The sequence below is a fragment of the Cyrtonyx montezumae genome, unplaced genomic scaffold (genome assembly GCF_038088225.1).
Source record: "Cyrtonyx montezumae isolate F1298 unplaced genomic scaffold, pur_monq_1.0 scaffold_15, whole genome shotgun sequence".
Taxonomy (NCBI): domain Eukaryota; kingdom Metazoa; phylum Chordata; class Aves; order Galliformes; family Odontophoridae; genus Cyrtonyx; species Cyrtonyx montezumae.
The window spans coordinates 8254643-8270464 of NW_027071881.1; the positions used below are offsets into that span (position 1 = coordinate 8254643).

The 15822-nt window shown below is 40.9% G+C and overlaps 1 protein-coding gene across 8 annotated transcripts in view; it reads right to left on the minus strand.

Moving 5' to 3' along the window:
- Positions 1–15822, minus strand: part of BCAS3 (BCAS3 microtubule associated cell migration factor) — a 292223-nt gene that overhangs the window by 205251 nt on the left and 71150 nt on the right. For all 8 annotated transcript variants that reach the window (XM_065732043.1, XM_065732036.1, XM_065732037.1 and 5 more), the window contains one exon: positions 444–577. In XM_065732043.1, coding sequence (XP_065588115.1) covers positions 444–577 — 134 coding nt within the window. The remainder of the gene's footprint in view (positions 1–443; positions 578–15822) is intronic.

Genomic DNA, 15822 nt, shown 5'->3' on the forward strand with positions numbered 1-15822 from the left:
AGTTAAAATCGTATCCCATCAGTCTCCAGCAAGTTCCCCCCCATTTTACTGAAGTCTAGCTAACAGTTAATTGCAGTCCTTGGATTAACTTTTGCTTTCAACTCTCCAGTTGCCTTTCTTTGGCTTTTACCACCAAAGTCAAGCAAACCCTGACAGTTGCTTCACAGGCACTAGACAAATGTTACATGAGAAAAGGTTAAGTGCAAACACAGCTAATAATCTGCGCTCTTTGGAGGTAGAGTCATATCTGAATAAATCTGACAGCACCTCATTGTAAAGGGCAAGAATTTATTATTGTCCAGGTTAAACGCAATGCTCTTATCCTTTCTGAGGCTATAACATAAGAAAGGCTCTTTCTGTGCTGAAACAAACATTAAAGTGCCAACATACACAAAATGTATAAGGTGTCTGGGGATTATTCTTCAGCAAATAGTTCAACTTACTTTGGCTTCAGTCTCTCCCCTGTGAAGTGTATACAAATGATGGACGGCACTTTGTGATGATGACCAAGGATGTGTCAGTATTTGAAAAACATGGAAATCATGGCCTAACGTGTCAGTAGTGACCAGCAACATCCCTGGGTAAAAAAAAGAAAAAAAAAAAGAAAAAAGAAAAAGAAAAGCACAAGAGATTAATCACTTCAAAAGAGGCTTACGAACATCCATCTACAAAGCCAAAGTGTTTTACATTGCGGTTTCTGGAAACAAAACAGTTGCAGGAAAATTACTGAATTCAAAGGGATTCATTTCATGAGAACAAAACAGAACTTCAGTTTACATCATACAACACCATCACCACTGAAGAAGTACAGTACCAAGCTACGAAAGACAACTGAGAAACCTGTGAATACTGCTAGTAACACCAGCACTTGGTGTGACCACACGTAGTGCTGAAGCGATGAGCACTACAGGGAATCGCCAGAAGTGCTCTCCACACTGAAGGAGTCTGTATACAAAAGACTGGTGTTTCCACAGTAATTCATTTTGGACACAGAAATGCTATGGAAGCACAGCTGAAACAACCTATACCAAAACACCCCTGAAGAAGCATCTTTTGACAAATGCATGTGAAAGACGCTGTCTGATTTATGGCTGGAAAGGCAGCAAATCGCAGTTGAGAGCTTTCAAGTGAAATATTAAATTAGGTACTAACTTCATTGAAAACAGGTCACTGATGGAAGTACTGAAATGATTCAATTACAAGAGCAGTAGAATCACAGTAACTTACATATGCTGTTTACTTTTTCTTCTTTATATGTCAGTCCATAACTCATTTTATAATTTACAAACACGTACTTAAAGTCAATGTGCCATTATGTTTTTATACCAAAGAAAGAAATATTTCTGCATACAAAAACATGGCATTACAGCATAATTGAAGACTACAGTAAACAAACTTCATGTTTATTTTTCTGTATAAAAATGCCCGTATTAACTTGCTTATTAATTAAATTAAGGAAGTTATCATCCCAAATAAACCTCTAACTTTATCAACTTAACGTGTAAAGCGATTTAAGCATGTTAATAGCTACATTAAAGTGCCTTCTAAATAATTTTCAAAGTCTCATATCTACTGAAGAAAACCAGGATTTTTTCTGCACAGATCAAATTGCACTGATTCTCCACTTTTAAGACATGACCAAAATCTTTTAAACTCCAGGAAGAGAATTCAGATCTCCACATTTCACATGTCTCCCATTCAAAGGACAAACAGTTCTCTCATTTCTGTCCTAAAGGAGTGTTCACGTTCTGTATTTATTCACCCATGACTCCATGGTTCACATTTTTTCTCTCTCTCTTCCACTCACTGCTGCTTAACAAATACATTCAGTACAAACTCCAAAACCTGCACACGTTATCACTGAAGTCGGGTAAATGCCACTTATAAAACCTTAGAGTCAGACTAGGGAACAAAGCAAACTCCCATCCTGAGCAGCAGGGAATCAGTCCCTCAGTTAAGATTAAATTTAATTAACCTTTCAGCAGAACCACTGGTACCCCACCAGTAGGTCACTACCCAGAACGTTCTACCTCCTTGAGAGCCCCTAAATCTCTCAGCCTCTAAGCCCAGATTGGAAATACCAGCCAAAATGTTTACGTTCTGGACCCACCAGCATCCCCCAGGTACACAGACACCACAGCAGCACCAGCACAGACTGTGGGTGACCACAGCTCTTACAACAGAAGGAACTCGTGAAGATCAATACTTTCGAGAACGAGTCACGCCAGCTGAAAGGTAAAGAACTGCAGAGAAATCCAAATTGCACTTAGAGACAGATCTGCCTACGAAGCTCCTTTTAGCTTGACCACTGTGCTGGGGGGGCTCGGGCAGAGTGCGAGGCCACCCACATCGCTCACAGCCATTTATTTCCTCAAAATCACGCATATGCAGAATCTCAAATATCTTAAACCCGACCTCAGCAAGATTCTCTCCAGGAGACATACTTTTACAACTACAGGCTGCTGCCCCAGTGCCGAGTGTTAGAAATGAAAGAGAGTTTGTTACGGAGCTATGAAATCCATGAGTGCATTTGGGTATTGTGTTTGGGCGGTAAGGCATGCGAGTCGAGGTTGGTCTGGATGTTAATGTTGGCTTAACTGGCAATTTCCTTGATTTGTAGTGACTGTGTTGATAGGAAATACAGTTAAAGTTGCTTAAGTGCAAGCGAGCCAAGTCTTTAGTGTGGGATTATGCACACAATTTGCATTAATTCTGTTCTGAAACATCACAAGATACACTTCCCTCCTAGTGAAGTGTGCGGTCCTTGATAATATATTGCATTTCCAGTGGAGAAAATTGAAAGCAAATAGAGAGGTTTGTGTACTAGAATTAGGCTGACACTGTTACTGGCGCAAGGATATGCCAAAAGACCTAATTCAAAGTATTTATTTTCTGCATCCCCCTGTCTACCTCTCCTCACACGTAAGACCTCTTTTCAGAGAGGCTGAGTGTGCTTTCTGTCCTCTTGACCTCTGCCTCATTCCAGAGGGAAAGGAGCCCTGGAGAAAGAGAAGTCAGAGGAGATGCACCCGCAGGGCTTCTCCCAGCAGCCAGCCACTGCAAAGCTGGAGGTTTATTTCCCCTGAAGTGCCAGAAGTCTTTTGTAAATGCACATGCAGAACGCACCCAGAGATTTGAGCACAGCATTCTTCATGTGTATCCCATCACACGGCACAGTGCAATCATAAAAAAGTTGTGCAACGAGCCAACAATCTGCCTGGGAGCTGGAGACAGAAAGCTGCGTAACAGCGAGGAGCCAGTGAGAACACAGGGATCACCATGCTGCACTGTCCATCACACCTCTCTGCTCTTTAGCTATTGTTTCCAATCCTGGCTAGAGATGCAGGTGTCTGCAGACGGAATGATAAACCCTACAGGCCACAGACTGATGTAATCTCTCCTTGCTCCTTACAAAGGTATGTTTCCAAATCTGCAGTTTCTATTCAGACAGTGCTGCAGTGCTGTTTGGGAACACACACGCACCTGTTCATCCTTCAGTGACACGTGGTGCCTGAACAAATTAAGCAGCAAAATGTGCTCACCCACCTGCAGTTCTGATCATTGCCCTGGGATGAAGATACTGCTTGGTTCCATATTAACGTGCTGGTCTTGCCTCAGGGTATTTTGGGTTTTTGGTTTTTTTTTATTTTTTTTTTTGCTAGTTTGAAGGAGTACAGAGGTGAAAGAGATCATATTTGTGGGTGGAAATTAATTGGCTTAAAATAAAAAGATGAGTGGTATCGGATTTGGCAATTTTGCGTAGCTAATCTAAAATCCTTCTGTCGGTCACTGTTGGGAATAAACACATTTTACTAGATGAAAGCCAAAAGAACACAGGCCCTTCACTTCTGTTAGCGATTATTTCTTCAGAAAGCTAATGGAGAAGTTTTCCTGCATTTGCGTTTGAAAGACAAATCTACACTTGCAGGGCTGTGTCAAGGCAGAGCTCCCAAGCTCAATACCACAGGTGCAAAAGAACACCCGTTTATAAAACACCATTTTCAAACATCCTCCTTGCTACTTTCACCCACCATCTCTGACGTTTTAGAAGGCAGGAGCTGGGTTTTGGTGTGGTGCTCTCCACCTCTCACTGCCTCACACAGAGAACCACAGCTTTCCATTACTGCAGTGCAGTGATGGCATTCCTCTGCCCACCCCATGCGCTCACTGACACCTGACCTCCAGACAGCACCGACCTCACTTTCACTCTCACGTGCAGGAAACTTCAGCTCCACTTTCTCAAAGACCTTGTGACAGTTTTCTCAAGAAGTTGTTTAAACGGAAATAGGGGTTAAAGTTGTCATAAGCTCATTCCAAAATGTTTGCTCGTACGATGTACTTGATGTATGAATAACCATAGATGAGAAGTGAGTAATTCTCAAGGATTTCCTGACGACTTTTCAAACTGGCATTAATCCCTGGTTAACAGATAGCATCTGAAATCAACAGAACATCTTGCATGTAGAGAGCCCACAGAAATCTATGGGCCAAGCAGACAGCAATTAGTAAGCATCTCCTGGCAAAGCTGATTTGTTTTAATCCGTAACGTGAGGTGTACAGTTAGTTTAAGTTAACGACTGTTTTACTGTGCGGTTTTTCAAATCCACAGAGATTACTGAAATCCAGTCAAAAGGGTCCTGATGTCCTAGATGCAAAAAAGAATAATACCATTCCTGCTGCTTCGTTTTACCTGACGGACACATCTGCCTCAGTGTAGAGCTCCCTGCTTGTCGTGCATTGTGTTTGGGAAACGGCACGCTTCCTTCAGGACAGAAACGTTAAAAAAAATACAGCAAATATATGCATAAAAGGAAAAACTAGCACAGATGTAGACTGTGGGTTAAGAGCTATTTATGCAGTATCAGAAGACTAAACCAGACTCTGGCCTGGCCATAAACTAAGCCCACGCCCTAAATGAGGTGCCAAGCCACAAAAAGCATTTGCGTCAACTGGGAATACAAGGAAAAGAAGGACTTCTAATTATAGGGCCTGGAAGCGGAAGCCCAGAGTGATTAGGAGTTGAGGCGCTGCTGTATGTTTATCTGGGAGCTTCCTCTTGCTAGCTCTCAGCCCGGGCTTGATAGATGAGGGTTGGCCTAAAGGGTGGGATTGGAGCTGCTGATGGTACACAGAGTTCTCCACAATCCGAAGGAGACGGAGACGGAATACGAAGGCTTCTGCGGCCTTGTAGGAACATAACTCTTTTCAGCTAGGCGTCAGCTGGTTAGCCCGAAAGGCAAAATTAGAGAGCAGCAAATCTCAGTTGGGCAGTTGCTATAAAATCAGGGAAACCTTAGCAGCCTGAGCATCTCCGCCACATCCTATTTATAACACCTATCGAACTGCATCGTTGTTTACTACGTGCATACAAATGAGATGTGCACAATTTCACCTTGGGTTTGAGCAAATGCACTTTAAGTAATGTCATCTTCCAGAACAGCACCTTTTTTACTCCTTCCAAAACAATGTCGTTTTGTAACTGCATGCCAAAGACCTCAGCGCATTCGAGCCGTGCTGGATTTGCTCTGAACACACTAAGAGCACACATTTCAGGAAAGCAGCAATAAAACTGCACGAAGAAAACAGGTACTTACAGATACACAAGTGTGCAATTCTTACGTTTTCCTGCACACATGTACAGCCACTGCACAAATATCCTATTTCACAAACAGTGTTAAAAATGTAACAGCAACTTCTCAGAGCCATATGTATTTTTTTTTTAATGTGAGGGCAGACACCATGAAGTGCTGAAATACCTGCTCTGCAGGTTTCCAATGGCCTCCATCAGAGCACTCAGAGAAGCCACGCTGGTTACCAGAGCTCCTGACTTGCTCTGTGTCCTTCCTCTCATGCTGCTGGGTGCATTGCTATTCCTTCCCAAAAGCCTCAAACCAGACATGGAAGATGTGACCATGCTTAAATGGTCTGCATTTTTATGAAACATACAACCTACCTGTGAACAGGAGCTTTATTTCTGCTTGCTTAACTCCTCTCTGAGGCTGACAATAATCAAAATATACCCAAATATTAGTGCTACTGAGCCCGTGTATACTTATGAGTGTAACATAAATGTCATCGCTACAAAATTTGGTCTCTGAAAACTGAATTAAATAAGAAAAATCTGACTTTAACATCAAAACTCACTAAGAAAAAGTGCATACAAATACCCCCCAAAAAACCTGACGATAAATACTAAGGATCAGCAAGTCAAAAGAAACAATAAAAAGTTATACTGTAATGGAGTCACTACCAGTGACTGGTGATGGGAATTGCTATGCACTTTAACACTCTCAGGACAGTTCTATGTTTCATCCAAGTATCTGGAGTTTGGGGGGGATGCACGGAGCCCACCAGACCCTTGCCATGCCTACCAGCAGCTTCATGGGCTAAATGCCAGTCAGCAGCTCCAAATGCTAACTGACTACACAGCTGATGGCCCAGTAAGCAGTAAATCTCCATCAGGATGGGTTTTCTCCCTCCCTAAGCTAAAGAACGCACACTGAGGGCAGCAGAGTAAATGAGGGCAAAAGATCAAAGGGAACAGGCTCCTTTTCTTCCAGCCCTGCTTGTAACTCCTCCACAAGGGACACAAATCCACAGCCACCACCGTCACATTGGTGTTTGGGGCTTTGCTCCAGACTGCAGTAAACATTTTTACTGCTGAAATATATTATTGTGTTTTTTTTCTCTTTTAATTGGAATTACAATAAAATGAATGCTACAGAGGGAGGATAAAACCCTGACCCCCTTGAAGTCTGCAGGGCTTTTGCCACTACATGCAGGATGGGAAATAATTTGACCCTTTTTATACCTTTGTGCGTCTTTAATCCTAAAGAACATTAACAATGCCTGCTGTGCTAAATGAGTGTTCTGACAATAATTTTAACATATTTTAGAATTAATTACAAACCTATGAAGTCTTAAAACAGAATATATTCACTGCCAGTGGTACCCGAGCAGATCAACCCCTGCACGAGCCCCCACATCTCTTCAATATATTCAGCATTATATTAAAATTCACCTCTTTTTTAACCAGTGACATATTTTTTACTTTGACAAATCTTAATAAAATGCAAGACTTCTATAAAAAGGTGGGGAAAAAAAATCTATCCAAGGTTAGCTCACCTTCAATAAATGGTGAGACCTTATGCAATAGGATGAAACCAGCTATGGAAAAACAAAATAGATTACCAACAACATTAGGACAATTGTATATTTTTAAGCTTAAGGAAATAAAGACCCAAAAAACTTTCTAGGAAACCCTACTGCTACGTTACTTATTTCTGGCTTGGGGGTAAATTTTTTTGGAGATAACAGATTCAGTGCTTGTATTAATAGTTTCCAAAAAGGTTAAGGAGTGATGAATTTAAACTACTGACAATATGATCTTTCTGAAGTTAAAAAATGGGACAATTAATGCCCTGTGCAATACTAGCCCTTCTTTTCCAAAACATTTCTTCCTCCCACGTAACACCAAGCCCCGATTAAAGGCTTTCACATACACTTCAGTCCAGTCCAAATATGATGCCGTTCTGTTATTTTTAATACATCTATCTTGAAAGGTAACATATCAAGACAAAAATTAGAAGTCAAAATAAAGAAAAAGCAAGGAATCATTCTGTCACTAAATAATTACAGCTTATTTTACTCCAGATGGTGCATCCAGGAGGGTGATGCTCCAAAGATTCACTTTATAGTATTTGTTAAGAACGCTGCCGTTGTTACAAAGGTCCAAGCGCGACGAGGTGGTGGTTGCAGGCAAACCTGTGTTTCAGTACATCAATTCACCATTATAAAAGACACCTCCAACCCTTAAGTAATCTACAGGCTTCATAAAAATGTGATTGTGCAGTTTAGGAAGGAAAAAAAACCACAAAAAACATCTGTTAAACTGCACGGCACTATCAATGCTTTCCAACAATCAGATCAGGTATTTTTCTGCCCACTTGTTCTGATCAATGGGAAAGACTTTTGCAGGGACATTCCAATTTAAACCTCTTTAACTATTAACTCAAGGCCACCATCACATTTCAATATAGAACATTTAAATAATCAGAGGAATTTCAGGTCCGTTAAAGGTGCAGTCAGGCATCCAAAGGGGTGTGCAGCTTCATCTGTTTTACTGCTGGTCCAACATTAATTTTCCCATTATTAATGGACGGAAAAACTCTTTTGTAGCCGAGGAAGCGTAATTTATTTGTGTTGCACTTCACAGCTCTCCGTCACTAACCTGCTAGGAGTAACACTTTTGGAAAGCAGATAATGTATTTACTACATTTTAAAGAAAAAACTTATCTGTTAGAAGAATAACACTTCTAGCCTTTTACTACCTTATCTGTAAACTTTCTGACATTCAAATAGCCATAGCTAAAGATAACAACAGAATCTGAGTAAAAAATGACCTGGGTCTGACATATTTCCTGGATTCAGCAATGGAGTCGGATCCAGGGATCCTATGTAACATCCTTTGCTCCACAATCTTGAATAGATGACAGCTTCCCAATCTTTCAGCTTACCAAAAAGTAGCTTTCAACCCTAACATCACAAGCCTAAAGTTCATACCATTCATTTTCAATGTACCTTTCTTTTTAACCACTCCTATTGTAATAAAATGGATTGAAATCACAACAGCAGCTTTGATTTCTGTTCTTTGTTTCCTATGCTGTTTGCAAACTTTTTTTCCAGCCCCTTCTCCTTGCATTGCTGGAATTATGCCACTATTCATTCAATTAACTACCCACAGCTGAAACATCTCCCACTTCTTTTTCACTGAGAGCTCCTTTCTTCCTCTCAACCTGTTTCTTTGGAGTCTTTCTCAATGTTAATAACCTGCCCCTACCTCAATAGGAATCAAGTCTTACTTCCAAATCTTTCCCGCTGTACATACAAACTTCCTTGGTGAAAACATTCATCCTGTTCTGAACCTGCAAGGCAGCTGCATGAATTTACACTTCCATACGCAATATGTATTAATGGCATATAAAATTATGGATACATATTGAAGTGATATATAGTAGAATGCACCTCCCTCATCCTCTAAATTTAAAAGCTGAGCTACTACCAAAGTGAAGGTGTTCTTAAAAGTATTGTTACAGGAATGCTTTAATTATAATATTTTCAGTTTCTTTTAAAGAACTTGTACTGAAAAATACTGCTTTTAATTACACCCCCCAGGATGGTAAGAAGAAAAACATACTTCTATGGACACATGTAAGATGCGTACAGAAAAGCCTGTACTCAAACAGGCCGTCCCAGGAGAAGACCACCACTATGCTTCTGTAACAAAACATCCTTCCCAGAGGCTGCAAGTCTAGCTACTTGCCTCAACATAATTGGCAACTGAAGCACGAGCTCTCAAAAAATAAAATAATCCAGTACAGGATAATTCTCATCTTTCCCAGCTACCCACAGCCACCTACTGGATTTTATGCAGACACAGTTCTTGGCAGCGAAGCCTTCCCTCCCCAGCGTAACTGAGAAACGAGACAATGCTTACAGTAACAGACACAAACGACTTAGATTTCAAGTAGATACATGAGCTTCTGCTCTTAACTCGACTCCCAAAACCAATCCTCACTGGATCTGACTGATGATGGACAGCAAAAGCAAACACCTGAAACGGGGCAAAACCCTGAAGTGCTGCAATCAGTTACTGGGTGGCACCATTACAGATACGCGCAGCTATGGCTTCCTGCAGGAATCCTTCCCCAGGGCTGTGCCAGCCACCCAGGGGAGGCCCGGACCGGTGGGAGCAGCTGCCACTGCTCAGGCACAGCACTGCTGCTGAGCATGGGTGGAAAAGGGAATTCAGACCTAGGTACCACTCCCCATCCTGTCTCCCCCAGGAGCTCGGCGTGCCTTCCGAAATCATTCACTAGATCGCTGTGCTTAACCTCATGCTTCCCCAGAATGCAAGTGCAGAGGAAGAAGATGGACTGAAGATGTTCCTCAGAATCAGATCTGACACATTGATGTGCCCCGAGTTAGGGAGTGTATTTAAAACACAGGGCTGACTGCTCTATGCTTTCATCTATAAATTGCTAAAATGATTTTTTCACGTTCCCCTCACTCACACTTAACACATCCTTAAGACCTCGTGACTGAGGAGCATTACAGCAATCAGCACAGAGCTCTCAAAGCGCTCTGCTGTATGGAGGTTAAAAACAACTGATAAATGTGGTAGTCCTGCAAAGGTCTGATTCACATTATCTCCAGTTAAGGAAAGCCCAGTTCTGCTCCTTGGGATAAGCCAGAAATTGTTCTCCACTTATGTAAGAGTATCCCAATTCAAATGGCACAGAAGAATACAGAAAATCAAAGGCAATATGGCCGTGTGATTAGTTGCCACAGCGGATAGCTGGCATCCCCCTAACGCTTGCAAGGAACGGTGCCAGCTTTAGGAACAAAAATTAACTGTCTCAAATTTCTATAAGAGCTGAAAGGCAAGTATCTCAGCAACCTGGCAGAAACACAGCACGCTGCCTGGAAAAATGCTACCAGAGTTCAACTGGAGGCGGGGGATTTTACTTCAGACATGGAGGTTATTCACCCTGACACCCACTTACAGCACGAATCCAGCAGCCAGAAAGCGAAGAGATTTCTCAGCTTTGTAAAGCACATTCTCTTCTTGCCTTACCGCCGCTGACTCCACCACAATCCTGACTGGGAACTTACGCTGCCAGAACGTACGAATTAACTGCAACAGTCCACAGATGGCACTTGTACCTAATTTTCATGTGAAGCTCTCTTTCCGCAGCCCACGCCACGGTGTAACATACAAGTGGGCTGCAATTTCCCCTCAGTCTTACGAAGTCACGATGGTGACAAAGAAAAAGGGAAGAATAAAAGCACACCAGCAAACTGCTATGCTGCCCAGGAAGGACACAGCACAGTGCACGCTGCTGTGCTCTCCTGCAGCACCCTCCAGTGCTGTGCTCCCACAGCCAACGCGTCAGGGAGAGCAGATGATATAAAACATACCTTGCTCTGCAAGCAGGAGAGGATCTGGCCCTTCCTCCCCTCTGCAGGGAGGAGAGAACGAAACTTATTGACCCATGCACTAGATAAATGAACAGACTATCCATTAACCAGTGAATTGCACAGAACGAAATTATGTTAGAGACAATAAAATGAATATGATTTTAAAGTGTTCATTAAAACTGTCACCAACAATCTGAAATTTAACCTATAAACCACAGCTATCATTCAGGGAGCATACAAAAAGCTTGCCAAAAACCATCATTAACCTGTACAACGTTCAATAATTGTGACATGCAGTACATTTTGTTTTAAACTGAAATACCTGTAATTGGTTATAAAATATTTTCCTAGACATGGTAAGAAAGCAGCTAAGCCTGGCTGCACGTTCGTTAGCTGAAAACCTCAGCACTGGAGAACACACTTCATCCACATATCAGTGACAAAAAACTCTGCAAACAAAGCACAGCATGCTCTTGGGCAGCCTAAAACCAGGCAGGAGTTGGACCAGCAGAACATACTGGATTTCAATCGAAATAACTTGATTTTATCAATATCTATTTGATTAAAGGCAAAACCTAAAACACAGCGAGTCAAAGAGCTGGTTTATTAATTACACACTATCAAATCTTTTTTCAGTGTCTCTATGAAAAGACAATCTGAGGGTAAAATTCTCTCTTGTGTTAAGTCTAGTCCAATCAACAATTCAAGTTAACCTAAAAGAATATTCACCTTTGTGCTTAATATTTCTATATAACCCACAAAATCTTCATGGTATGACTCCAAACTGTACCCAACAACCAGAACCTACCAATTAGCTGCATGTAAATATCGAGGAGTTCCTTTTTCAAATCCTAAAAACCCTGCCCCACATTTGTGGATAGAAGATATTGCAGTAGGAAACATATTTTCTCAAAAGGAAAAAAATAAAGTAAAAGCGAAAATAAATAATGAAGGTACAGAGAATTAAAAACCAGAGGGTTTGGATGTTCCCAGGCCTCTGGGTAACAACTGCTGCAGTGATAGTGCTGGATGAGCAGCTGGGTTAGATTGTGGAAGGCTGGGCACACTGCATCCCAGCACGTCTAACAGCCCAGCATCATTTCAGGTCTCCACATCAGGAAGAAGGTGAAAAGAACTGCTGTAACTTCAAACACCACCAGATCTGTACTAAAAGCCTTTATCTGTGCAACTTGATAAATTCCAGTGATTTATTATTCATCGTCTTCCAAACACCAGGAAGGATGTACACTAAACACCAAAACATTCCACGTTTAAACAAGAAGTTAAAATAGAAAAGGAGGCTTTCAGCATCACGGGATACAGCGCTTGATAAAGTTTGGTGTGTCTATAAAATGCTCTGCTTTCCAACAGGGTGCAGGGGGAACTCAGAGCTGATCCTGAAATGTGCCTAATAGAAATGGTAATAGAATGTAAAACCCGATCGGTATGGAAGTGATTTCTGAAACACTGATCTGATTTCCTTCCTTATGGATTCTATTTTGATTGCATTATCTATGGTTTTTTACAGAACTTGCACAAGTGTGGATGACAATGTATTTAGCAGCTAATATTCAGTGTGAGCACAACTACAATGTCTGTAATTTTCTTTTAAATGTGGTGAAGTAAAGAGGATTTACCAAAATAAAACCGCAGCTCCATGGTCTCTAAAATTACTCTTAAAAAATGAGTACAGCCATTCTGATGGGACGCATAGATGTGTATAATTTACAGACAAGTTGGTTTTAATTATCACAGTTCATAAAGGCCTTTATACCTCAGATCTGTCAAAACGAACAGAGGAATCTTGTTAGTTTTTAACGTGGTAAGAATCCATAAAAACATCCTCCCTTTCAGCCTCCTAAAACTAAGATCCTTCCAGCGTGTGCAGTATTGCTGAAAGAGCTCTAAAGCAGATTCTGCATTCCACGATGCTTATCGGTGATGTGATTTACAGACATGATACATTTGAGAAGTCTCACCAATGGTGACTCCGTTTCGAGTCTGTGGGGACTACCTCACACCACCCAGATCGCCTCGTCCGAATCGCAGCGCTCCCTGCCAACATCATAAATGCTGCCATTAAAATATTTGTTTTAATTCTGACCTCAGAGTCACAGCTAATAAACAAGAAAGGCAATGAGAAATTGAAAAACAAACTAAATGCAGCTGTTGGACTGGACGTTTCACAACTGCGTTTAACTGCATCCTTTAATTTCACGTCTATGAATAGAAGCCATGCACCACAGGCTGCGTGCCAGCCTGGAGACCAAGCAGCATTTGCTTTTCAGTTCACTTCGCAGCGTTATTCCGTCACGTAAATTTCACTGTGCTTTTAACTTTTCCTTCGAGATGTGCCCTGTAAACAATGGCTGTTTGCTGGTGGTTTCACATGAGAACACGTTCGGGCAATGGGCAGCGTTGGTGTCATTTTGCACAGTCTTTCTCACACACAAGGGGCACAGAACTTTTTTTGCCTACGAATAATGCATGTTTGCATGTGTGTCAGTCCGGAGCCCGCCGAAGTGTATCCAGTGCCTGGATGATTAACGTCGTAGAAATGATGCATTACAAAACCCCACGAAAGAATGAGATACAGGGGAGAGCAGCACAATGCTCCTGCTATTCCACACACTGCCCAAAACTTACTCATCTACCTTTAAAAACAAAAGCATGGGTGTTTTTTTTTTCCCATTATGCCTTTATAAAAATCCACACAAATAATTTGCCAGCATGCCTAGGATTAAAAATACATACTAGGTACAGAACCAGGAACCTGAGCATACTGTAAGCAATCTGTCTAGGAATAATAGGAGGCCACACTCTTTTAAAATTGTAGATAAAATGTAGAATCAGATGAATAAAAATTAGGATAGCACGAAAACTGCAATTTCCAATTCATTTTGGAATATATTCCTCAAGTACAGAGGAAAAGTATAATGATATTTTGGAAAAATAAATGCGTATGCTTTGATGTGTTTTTCAAGCATGAAACAGTTCTCCCCTTCTCAGCTTTCAGGTTCATACATGAAAAGATAAAAATACCATCTCATTGCCCTCCAAAACTAAATGCTTGCTTTCCTTTGGGGGCGGGGAGCAATTTTTCACTGAAAAACAGTAATAATAATAACAGCAACCATTTCTTTTAATAGTGGACATTCAAATCTGCCCGTAGAAGTTTGTATTTGGGATGGCTTACACCAAACGAGGCAGTCGTCCTCACGCCTCCCAGATCACGTTTCAGTCTTAACTCTCCATCTGGGACACTTGCACCCACAGCTCTGCTCGAGCCCCAAGACCTTACATGAAAGTAACACAACAAATGCTTTGGACCAGTATTAAAGGGAATAGCACAAAACCCCAAAACGCTGAAATGAAGCGGAATACAAAAATTTCCACAGCGGCTCGTGCCAGAGGTCTGTGCTGACTAGTGTATTTACTGACTTGAACAACAGTGACTAACAACCATCTCAATGTCTACGATGGAAGAAAGTGAATTAGTTTTAATGGACTATGGCTGACATCAGAATTGGTGAGGTTTTTTCCTCCTCTCTAAGTTACAACATCAAATAATACAACATAATGAAAAATGAGGATGTTTGTACGGTTCTTTCAGTCTCCAGTCTAGACACTCTCTATTTTAGATTTAATCCAGTTTATCATTGAGCAACTGATTCTAATTGGTAGCATTTAATCCTTTCCTTTCCCCTCTTCTCATTTCCTCTCCCCATTCCAGACACTGCATACACTTTCAATTCCCGACAGACCATCACCAAGATGTTAAAAGCTTGGAGTCTTTCCTCAAATTTAGTAATCCCCTATAGTGTATTCCTTCCTTTAGTGAACTTCCAAAATTTAGTCCATGGCATTTTCATCCAGAGCCTACATAATAAACTCCTCTTGATTTCCATTATGTAGCAGATAGGATTCCTCAGCCATACTGCACTGACTGTGACAGTCTGTAAACTGTGTGGTTTGTTGTTGTTGTTTAAATGTGTCTATATATATACACACACACACATATTATATATATATATATATGTTAAATATGTTATATGTGTGTGTATTAGGAGACTAATAACAAAACCCTGAACAATGTTACACTGACAAAAAAAAAATCCTAACAAAGAAATCTTGAGAGAATTTTTATCCCGAGTACATTTTAAATACAGCAGAAACTCAACCATGGTAAATACAAAGCTGAGCATCAACACTGCTGTTTTATATAATACCAAACTGTTCAGGATGTGCAATTATTACTGTTTGCACGTAACTGCTGTCTTTAAAATCTCACAGTTCTGCCATGCAAAATGCTAGATGGCCATTGGCAGATGGGATGAAGACTATGTGGTCCCATAAACTACACTAACAGAACATATAACATATTCATCCAAAAACAGCAATCGTGCAGATGAATTTGCAGCTCAGTTTATCTAGCAACACCCTAGATACTTTCTGTGTAGCTAAGGTGCACCGGGTGCAATCCTATAAGAGACAGTCTCGTTCCTGGACCCACAACGAAGCTATCCACATTTTTTCCACAAAGAAGTGTAATTAAGAAAAATATGATATGTATATAAATGAATTCTGAAAAATTCATCTAAATTACCTGAATGTTAATTAGCAAACTTTACTACATTTTTATGTGGGCACTGTGCATAATAAACCAACCTCAAATCCATCTGAAAGTGCATATTCCAGCTAAAAAAGCCACCACACCAGTACTAACTCTGAGTAAAAGCACCCACACAGAGGCTTCAAGTGATTTTTGTTTAATAAGTGAATTCAAGTAACCGTTCTTAGAGTTTTTTAGTGAGTATAAGCTTCTTGTTTCCACTACACCAA